This window comes from Monodon monoceros, unplaced genomic scaffold (assembly GCF_005190385.1).
Source record: "Monodon monoceros isolate NGI ecotype Baffin Bay Population unplaced genomic scaffold, NGI_Narwhal_1 Super_Scaffold_2, whole genome shotgun sequence".
NCBI classification, from domain to species: Eukaryota; Metazoa; Chordata; class Mammalia; order Artiodactyla; family Monodontidae; genus Monodon; species Monodon monoceros.
The window spans coordinates 33,812,365-33,823,083 of NW_021703776.1; the positions used below are offsets into that span (position 1 = coordinate 33,812,365).

General features: G+C 37.7%; 1 protein-coding gene across 1 annotated transcript; it reads left to right on the top strand.

Moving 5' to 3' along the window:
• The first annotated feature begins 2,606 nt into the window (after positions 1-2,606).
• Positions 2,607-3,098, top strand: FERD3L (Fer3 like bHLH transcription factor). Its single transcript, XM_029232886.1, has one exon. It carries the CDS (start codon positions 2,607-2,609, stop codon positions 3,096-3,098), a length of 492 nt encoding a protein of 163 aa, XP_029088719.1.
• The last annotated feature ends 7,621 nt before the right edge of the window (positions 3,099-10,719 follow it).

Sequence of the window (10,719 nt, forward strand, 5' to 3'; positions counted from 1 at the left end):
CAATCATGATAACTTAGATTTTAACATTTTTCTCTGATTATGTCACCATTAGAACCTTGTAAGATAAACAAATTATTGTGGTACAAACAGAAATGTTTATCTTGGGATTTTGTGATAAAATTGAAGAGAAAGTATTTTTAAATAGTTGCTATATGCATGCCTATTAAACATTTTAATAAATTCTCTAATATTTTAATAGAGAATCTCAACCCAGTTTCAACCCAATCCTGTGTATTGGTTCCTTTAATTTTTCTACAGTTTCTTTTGTGATGTGATTGTTGAAAAATTCATTCCCTTAGATAAAATCATAAAGAATTTTAGTCCAAGAAAAGTGTCTCTTAGAATCTCATGATAGCTTCTGACATTTATTTTATTAAATTTTAAATTTAAATTTCTACCATATTTCCCTTCATTAAATGTCCTAATATATGTTTGATGTAGAACTAGATTCTCACTAGGTGAGGTATTTATTCCGCTTATGTATGCATTTAAAAGGAAAAAATAAGTCATGAGAAACATTCAACAACTGCAAATCAACTATAAAATTTATCCAAATGCTTAACAATGCATTAAGTTAAACAAGAGTTAGAAAGAATGTTACTGCTTGTCAAAACAAAAATTAATCTTCCCACTTACTTTTTCCTTAGCCACTGTTGAAATTCCAATTCTTTTTTAATTTTTCAGTCTTCTCTTTGAGAGAAGTTTAGTAAAAACCAAATAGGTAATCATAATCAAAGATCTCATTCTCATTACGTCTTTCAGGAACATTAATTTTGTTTCTTTTCTGCCTGAGTTATCGCAATGCAAATTGGAGAGTGAAGAGTAAACACAAGCAAGAGAAAAGAAAACTAATTAAAGGACAAAAGAGCAAGGGAGAACCTAGACACAAATGGGTTAAAAAAAAAAAAAGAAGAAGAAGAAAGCAAAAAGAAGACTACAAGATGATATTGCTTTAATAGTATCTGGGAGTACTCACCGGAAGGCTAGGAAAAAGGAAAGGAATTGTGCTTACCTGTTAGAAATAAGCAGTTTCTGGGAGCTGTCCAATGTACTAACTTAACCATCATAGTCACAACTTACCTTGTTAATAGGAATTGATGTCCTAGGTATTTCTCCCTTGAACCAAGGCATCTCTGTACTCATCTTTTTAGGCTATTTCTTTTAACACATCTTTAAAATGATTTTCTACCATGTTGTTCTGCTGCCCCACCATGTCTTCTTAAAAATCCCTACACAGAATAATTAAATAAAGATAGCTACTGGCAAAAAAAAAAAAAAAAGGAAGAAGAAGGAAAAATGAACCCTTCTTTGTTAGATATATATATATATATATATATATATATATATATATAATATGAAATCAGTAAAATTTTATTTTCGCTATCCAAATTTTAAGTCTTTTTTCATCTCAAAAAAAAAAAGATAAACAAAATCTCTCTTAAATAAAATGCAGTAAAGTATAGTTTCCACTCTTAAATCCTGTAGGCTGGTAATGAGGGAAACAAACCAGATAGAAGTGTCAGGATTATTCTTTGTTCACGAATACTGATCAGCAATTTAAAATTTGAAAGACTTCTCAACAGAGGGTGAGCTGATCGACCAATTGGTTTATCAAAGGGTGAATCGCAGTTCTGAAAAGAGACTGAAGTTGTTTTATTTGGGGGGGAGAGTTTACTTTGCCTCCCATGCTGGGATTATACAGTAAAGCACACTGGGTGGAAATATTCTGAGCTTCCCTTTTTCGTTTTATTGTCATAACTTTTGCCCTCTAAGTAAAATCATTTACCTGGGTGGGAGATAGGGTTAGGAAAGGAAAGTCAAGTACCTCAATTGTTAGACCGATTACAGCAAAACAGATTTTAGAAGTCAGGGTTGGTAAAGCGAAAGGAGAGCTGTTTACGACCCAGTGGAAAGAGAAAGCCGGTTCCAACAGCGACTCTGGGGAATGCACTCTCGGCCCCCCTACCGTGCTTACTTAAGCTAATGGAAGGTCTTGCCTTTCAGTAGCCGCTGCACTGGGATACCAGACAAACAGCTCCCCTCGACCCCTGGCAGACAGGGCCCCTCTTCAGGACATCATTAAAAGCACATGCAGTTGTTTCACACCCACTGGCAGCCTAGGGTGGCAAGATTCAGAACTCCTACTCTGAAGCCAAGGAGAAGCCAGAGCGGTGGAAAACATCCTTGCTTTGAAAATCCAAAGCTAAATTAAAGAACTACGTGAGATAAGGAGCCTGAAGAATATTAGTTGGCTGCGGGGGTGTGGAGAGACACAAAAAGCACAGCAGGTAAGGGCTGGGAGTTGTTGCCAAGAAGGAACTGTCCCAGGTGGCACAGCAAAAAGGATCGCAGAATTGGAGGCCTGTCCCTTTGAGTCTTCCATGCGTGCTCAAGCTTGTCTTCTTCCATCAGTTTCGAGAGGAGCGACGTTGTCAGAGCCTTCCCTGTCGGTGCAACTAATCCTTTTATCAGCTTGGTTATAAATATTAATGTCCCCTGGTCCTTCGGTGATGGTGACCCATCAGATTCAGGGCTATTAGGAAGCCCATCATCAACCTCGCCCCTCCCTTCGAGAAACCGATGAGACGCAGGGCCAAGCCGACGCGATGGCAGCCTATCCCGAGAGCTGCGTGGACGCCACCGTGCTGGACTTCGTCGCAGACCTGTCCCTAGCCTCCCCGGGGCACCCTCTTCTCTGCGACTTCGCACCCGGGGTCCCCTATGGAGACCACCAGGACCTTGTGCTCCGAGAGGAAGGACCCAGGAGTCTGGCGCGTTTTGAGGACGATCCAGAAGAAGAGGAGGGTGAAGTAGAAGAGGGGGGAAACGAGGAGGAAGAGGAGCACGGGAGAGGCGCCTCCCTGCTGGGCCGCCCCAAGAGGAAAAGAGTGATCACGTACGCCCAGCGCCAAGCCGCCAACATCCGAGAGAGGAAGCGGATGTTCAACCTCAACGAGGCCTTCGACCAGCTGCGGAGGAAGGTACCCACTTTTGCTTACGAGAAGAGGCTGTCTCGGATCGAGACCCTACGCCTGGCCATCGTCTACATTTCCTTCATGACCGAGCTCTTGGAGAGCTTCGAGAAGGAAACCGGCTGAGCCAGTGTGGGATGAAAGTGTCTGCCCCCTCCTCGCCTGGGCGCGCGCGGGTTTGGGGTGTTTCGGGACCCGGTAGTGGGTGTGGCTGAAAGGCCAGGAGGGACGCTCCAAGACAGAACGTCTGGCCTTCGGGAGCTTGGCTCTGGATTATAAAATTCCCACAGCCCTCGAGAAGCGTGGAAGCCGTAGAGTTAATATATACGCGATCGCTGTCAGCGGAGTGTGGGGCAGGAGCGGGCGGGGCACGTTAGGACTGGTTAAGAAGGAGTTGGGGCAGTCGAGGCCCACGTCCCAAAGCAGCTTTTGTCAGGCGGGTGGGACGCTAATCCTCTCCGAAAAGGAAGACTTCGGGGGCTTCTATGGAGTCCCATATCTCCCTCCTTCTTACGTGTGTGTGTGTGTGTGTGTGTGTGTGTGTGTGTGTGTTTTAATGTAAATATAAAAGAGGCATTCCTACTTTTTTTTTTTTTTAAGCCTCAAGAATCGGTGCTCAGCCATCCCAGGCAGGCACTCCGCTCCGGCCGTGCTCTTAGGGAGGCCTTGGACCAGAAACCCGCGAGGAGTGCGGTACTGGGTCTTCTGAGAGGCCAAGGGGCTCCGGATCTCTCCTCCGGTCCTCTTAGGCTTGTCGACAGGCAGAATGAAGGAGATGAGAAAGGAAGGGGAGTCGAAGGGACGGGCGACCTCTAAAAAGGAACATTATCCCCCCCTTCCTTCCCTCCCCCTCCCTTTCCCTCCCCTTAGGCTCAGAACAGCAACCCTGTTATGGACGCTTGAACCCAGAGGTGACTGCTCCGGCCCACGAGCCGGAGGTGCACCTGGGTTTACAGGGTGTCTTGGGCGCCCCGAGCCTTTACCGCCTGCGGGTGCTTTCCCCTGTCGCCTACTATAGGGGGAAAAGGGCTGGGTCCTCCCAGGGGCAGCGACACCTGAGTGCGCACTTTCAAATTTTTAGCTGAAGGTAGGGAAAGATAGCTATTATTCTATTCGCATCTAGGGACAGGAGAGACAAAACGTCAGAGGAGGAGTTGCATTCTTCCACTTTGCCAAAATGTGTGCGATGGAGATGAGGTTGAAGCAGGACCATGCTGAGGGGCTCCCTCGAGTTTGGACGGTCTGCCATTCCACAGTTCTTCCTTCTGGGCAACCTGCTAACACCTGAACTGGGGTTCTTCAGACAGGAGTAGGTAAGTGAGGAGAGAAAGCGGAATGAATAATGCCCATCTAACTGTAAAGTCCGTAATCCTAAAAATAAATCCTGTTATTCCAACACTTTATTTTGCTCTCACTTCTCACATCCTTGCGCGGAGGCACACAGACACACACAAATCTCCCTATCATACTTTTAGAAATATAATTCATTTTATTAAGAAGTAATATATACTCATCCCAAAAAGTTTGGAAAATAAAAGTTTAAAAAAGAAATAAAATTTAAATCACTCCTCATTACCTCACAGTTAGCATTTTTATCTATTTCCTTCCAGTCTTTTTTTATACAGAAATAAATTCAATGTGTTTAACAAATTGGGGATAGTTTTGGAATGTATCTTTTTCCACTCAGACTTATAGAATGAGCACCTTTCCCTTGACTTTAAATATTATTCAAACGTAATTCTAATCATTGTATTTTATTGTTATATCCGTGTATCACAACCTAACTCCAATCCTTTACAAGTGGATAGCTAAGATATTTTCTTATTTAAAAAAATAAATGATGATGCAAGAGCATTCTTATAAATGTCTTCTCTGCCTTTGATAATTTCCGGATATTAGGTAACTAGAAGTGAAATTTTTTCATCAAGTGAACATTTAAGTTTGTGGCTACAAATGGCCAGATTGCCTTCCAAGCAGATCTGCCAGTTCACACTCCCTCCCACCAGAATTACAGCGATTTTCTTGTCTCTCATACACCTTCATTTAAAACTTTTCCTAGTTCTCCTATCTATAGGAACTGAATTAGCTCTGAAATGACTACCCTCGCAAAGATGATTTCTTATTTTGAGTATCTTTTCACCAGGACTGTTTCCACCTCTACCATAAGAACATCAGGATAAACAGGTAAAAGAAAAAAAAGTAACCAACTAAACCAAACAACAACAAAACCAGGGAGTGTATTTTTTTCTTTAATTCTCTAGCACCTTTACTAAAATAAACTGAAGTTTGGACAATGACCTCTGTATCGGTTTTATAAAATAAAATTACTCATTTTCTCCTCTTTTTCTAGACAACTTTTTGACTGCTCAGACTAGCATATGTGTATTTTTAAAGACACATTTAAAATTACTCATTTTAATGTGTCAAAGAAAAATAACTATTTCTCAACTCATCATCAAACAGTATTCTGCTCCCCAACTTCTTCTGTAGTGCAAGTGGCTCCATCAATCCCTCATGTTTATCCAGTTATTTATTCATTCAATTAAAAAGGTGTGTTGACGTTTTACATATAGGGTGAATGGGTTCAAAATTGAAAGAGGTTATAGAAGCTCCCTTCCTTCTCCCACTTAAAGTTCTCCTGAGAATTAAACATCATTTTTTTAAATCTGCAAGTGATGAATAAGTTTTTCTAAAAAGATTCAACTTTAGGAATCATTAATATTTTGTTGAAAGAGCCAATTTTGAAAATAAGAAATTTTTAAAAACTGCATAGACAAAGGACCTCAAAATCGTCGGGTCCTGAAGAGTAAATACAACCATCCATCATCCTTAATGCTCTCCCTCATATTCTGAACCATTCTGTTATATTCTTAGTAATCTCATGGTATCCTACAGTGAATACTTCTTATTCAGTATAGTAAATAATACCCAAAGAAGCTCTAAATAAAAAGGTTTTTCCCATTATTATTAGAATTATGTCCATGATTCTTAAAACTGTTACAGCTCATAAATGCTTCGTTCTTTGTTTTTTTATATGCTTAGAAGCTGCTCTGAAATGTAAAGTCTCTTAAGATTTCTTCTTAATCATTGTACTAACTGAGTAATTTGAAACCAAATAAGGATCAGAAATACAGAGAAATGGGGACTTCCCTGGCAGTCCAGTGGTTAAAACTTCACACTCCCAGTGCAGGGGGCATGGGTTCGATCCCTGGTCAGGGAACTAAGATCCCGCATGCTGCACGGAGTGACCAAAAAAAAAAAAAAAAAATACAGAAAAAAATGGATTGACTTATTCCTTATACCAAATCATCCATAGAGATAAAGCAAAATTATCTGCATTTCGAACATGAATCCACACACCTCGATGTCTTGACACTCAACTTTTCTAAGCAACGTGATAATTTTAGTTTTCCCATGTTAGATCCATAAATTCAGTGCACTCTTTAATACAAGTGATTTTAGTATTTAACACATCCTATGTTAAAATTGTCTTATTCTTTATTACCTCCTAAACCAACACTGATAGAAATATTCGCAGACATAGTTTTTTCAATACCTTCCAACAGTTAAAAAAATCCTAAGGGTATCAATTACTTCTGGAAAATTGTAATAATTGGTTTTTGAAATCTTAAAGTAATTTGGACGTTTGGAATGTAAATACCATTTTAGACATTGCTTGGAGGCGATTTATTTATACACTCTTTACTGACTGAAAACTGCCTTTTGGTCTCAAACTAAGTTCCCTATAACTATCAGGTTACTATTAGTATTCAGATATGTAAACCAAAAAAAAGATCTAAATGAAATCATATTTGAAAGATAATCAGGCTTTCCAAGGAAAGTAAAAATAATCAAAAGCCTTTGCCATCAACAGGCAGCCATTCAGGCTGATCATCTTTTACAGTTACCCAATGTGAAAACAGATTTTGGCAAAATTAGCACTGGAAACTGAACCAAATTTTATGCTATTATGCATAATTCCTGCATGAACATAAATTAAGACCCTGGGATTCGTGTTTATTATTGCATTTGTCAGCATTTCCATTATAAAAACACTATTGTGAAAGGTTTATAACAGCTTCAAAAATTTGAAATGAAACTTGATAAAGCACAGTTTAGCATAACTTTTTTTGTAATTATAAATCTTCAAAGAAAATTTCAAAGTTAATGAAGACACTTAGGTATACTTCACGTGTGAGGTTCCCAAATGTACCTGCAACTTTAAAAACCAAGAGATTCTATTTAATACAAAATATAAATTAGATTATTTTTATTTAGATTTATTTTTATCAAAAATAGCTGGCAGATTAATATTGAACTTTAAGTACTAACTTTACTTATTGGGTGATATTACTTGATTAAATTATAGTTTAAATGTGTTAGAAAAGTGTTTGTATATATCTATATCTTGGCCCAAGTTCAGTTAAAGGTTCCTGAACTTTCCCAACATTTTGGGTGAAGTTAGTCCCAGTTTCTGGTCAGCGCCCTCTCTTCCTGTGAATGCCTGACTAAAAAAGGTTACAAAACAAGAGTCAGCAGTTCTGACCATTTTGTTTTGACTTTGGGGTTTCTTTGAATCTAAAGCTTAAAACCAAACCTGGCGAAGGAAGAGAAGGAAAGGAAAGAAGCAATGCAAACTGACAGGAATAAAATACCAGGAAGATGGAAAAACTTCTTCAAGTGTCTATAAACCAAAGCCTATAAATTTCCACAATGTTCTCTGTGATACCAAATTTTAGTTCCATGCCTAAAACACATTCCGTAAGGACGTGTAAGGAAATGCAAAGAATAGTATGAATGTATTTTTAAACATTCTTTACGGCTAATATTTGGTAGAATTCCACTCAGTTTTGCAGAAGGCAAAGAACTTTTAATATTCAGTGAAGTCAAGAGTTTGACAAATATGCTGCGAATTATCATAATAAAATGTCATAATTATCATAATAAAATGTTTACTTAGCACATTATTGTTTTCAAAGCACCCTTCGCATACTTTCTTTCATTTGACCCTCTGAATGGATTTCAACAAGATCTAGAGTCTCTCAAGTAAATTGAGGCATCAGTTTACCATCTTAAAAATTCATTCACCTATGGAAATCAGCATGATACTGAGATTCCTATAAAGGGCCAATGGTCACATGTAAGCAACACATTTCTTTGAAAGATATTGCCTTCAAGATCAAAAGCACCTTAACACACTCTGTGGATGATAAATTATACAAAAGGCTGGTACAGTCTGGCTCCCTCAAAGGCCACATCTTACAACCTTCTATTTAAGGCTCTGTGAAGGAGATTTCCACCTGCAGCCAGCAAATGTAGATGATCTCAAAGCAGCTGTTATGGACAGCTTTTTATGATTTCCAGTCTTCAAAAAGGAGGAAAATATCTATGAGAATATGGAAATAGAACAAACAGTTGGCGAACAATAGAAGACAACAATGTCATGTAAACCATATTTGAATGAATGAATGATGAATGTGATTACACAATTATTTTACTGCAGATAATTTTGTAACTTCTTCAAAACTTCACAGGCTGTATTTGTTACTGGTCAGATCTTAAACTGATTGACTGTATTTAGTCCTAGAATTTAGTAAAATGTTGACTACATTTAATCCCATAGTTTAGTGAAATGTTGGAGAAACTAGAAATGGTCTAAAGGAGAACAAGAGAATAATTGGATTATTAGGTCTGAATGGAGTAATAATATCTATAACAATTAGTAATGTCTATAATTACTGTATTGCATGTACTTTAATTACTGTACTTACATGACAGCACATGTTGATAACTATTAAAGTTCTCACAATAATTTTAGGCTATAGACATGATTATTACTCTGTTAGTGATGAAATCACTTTGGAATAAAGAAGTTAAATAACTTTCCCAAAGTTAATCAGCTAATAAATAGTGAAGCCAAGATTTACACACAGTCAAGGATTTCAGAGACCAAACTCTCAGGGTCTGAGTTTATTTCTGAACGATTGTATGATTGTTGTATTTAAGTAGAAATAGTGTGGTAAAAATTAGTAAATGTTCTTCATCTTTACTGATGATCAGAAATGTAGGCATGGGCATATCATGCGGAGGGATTTAATCGCTGCAGTGGAATGGGGAAGGTGGACTACTGATGGAATTTTTTGAAGAGTCTCTGAACTAATCTTCTATGGATACTTTAAAGCCACAACTTTCCTCAGGTGGCTTCAGTGCAATCCTGCCAGAAGAGAAGAGAAAAAACTCTTTTGATGAACATAAACACAAGCTTTGGAATGTGACAGAGGTGGGTTTGAATCACAAGTACATAGCATAATGCTGTGAAAGCTAGTACAACTTACTTAACCTTGTTGACCCTCGGTTTCTTCATCTTTAAAGATAATAACACTTGTCTCATAGGGCTTTTATGAGAGTTGACTGAAATATGTATACAGACTAAATGGTGCAGGGTGAGCACTCAGTAAATGGTAACTACTATTAAAATACACGTCACCATCACTATAATTATTATTATATCCCTTCCAATTCTATGACAATGAAAACTCAAAGAATAAGACATCAACTTCACCACCAATGGTAATACATGAAAGCATAAAATATATAAAGAGCAGCACTCATTGTATAATGTTTTAAAATAAGCTGAAAAAAATGAAATGAATTTTTTTATCGTCCCAAATTTCTTATTCCTGGAACATTTAATTGTCAGCATTTAGTCCTAGTCTATGTATCCTTCAAAGTGGAGCAGTAAACCCTCAATATACCTCCAAAACTTCCTAATTTAATCTGCTACTGTAATAGAACATATATAAAAAGGAAGTGACTTTAAATCTGAAAAAAATGAACTAAATTCATTCAAAGGAGTTCTATTTTGTCAGCAGCCCAGACATTATATTAAATATATGCTTTCCAAATCAGTGTGGATTTATTCAAATCAGCTGATTCCTGATGGAATAGTTCTGTATCTTAATTGCAATGGTGGTTACACTAATACACATGTGATATGAAATAGAACTGTATTATTTCATACCAATGTCAATTTCCTGGTTTTGATATTGTACTCTAGTTATATACAATCTAACTAATGGAGGAAACTGAGTGAAGGGTACACAGAACCTCTGTGCACCATCTTTGTAATGGCCTGTGAGTCTATAAGTACATAATTCAAAATAAAAAGTGAAAAAATAGATAATTATTTTGACATTACTTTGAACCTATAAAGCACCTTATAAATGTAAATTATCATTAATTTCAGGGAGACATTCACATACACTTGATACACATAACGCTCTACAATTTTTCTTTAAGTATTCCACAAAGTGAAACCAAGTTTGCGCATGGTACTGTGTGGGTCCTGGAATAAAAATCAGTACTGTACCCCTAAAGGGCATAGTCAAGAACAGAGTATCTGATTCTATGTCCCTTGGTCCATGTTGACATTCTTGGCCAGATTACATTCTCAGGTATGGATTTATAGTAGTGAGGAGCTTCACATCCTAATTGTCATCCTAATTGTGCTACTTACTAACTTAGATAACTCACTTAAAATTCCTGGGCTTTAATACTTTGATTTGTAAAGTGGAAATAATTAACACATTATTAAAAGTATCATAAGAGATCATGTAAAGTGCTTAGTACAGTGCCTCATGCAAAATAAATATTTAGCCAAAATTGTAATTGTTGTTTATGCCCTTTCAATGTTGAATGTGTATGCAGAGCAAAATGACAATTCAGCCTTTTAAGAAGGACTCATGAG

Coding starts and splice junctions, on each gene's coding strand:
- FERD3L (XM_029232886.1), top strand. CDS start 2,607: ATGGCAGCCTATCCCGAGAGCTGCGTGGACGCCACCGTGCTGGACTTC.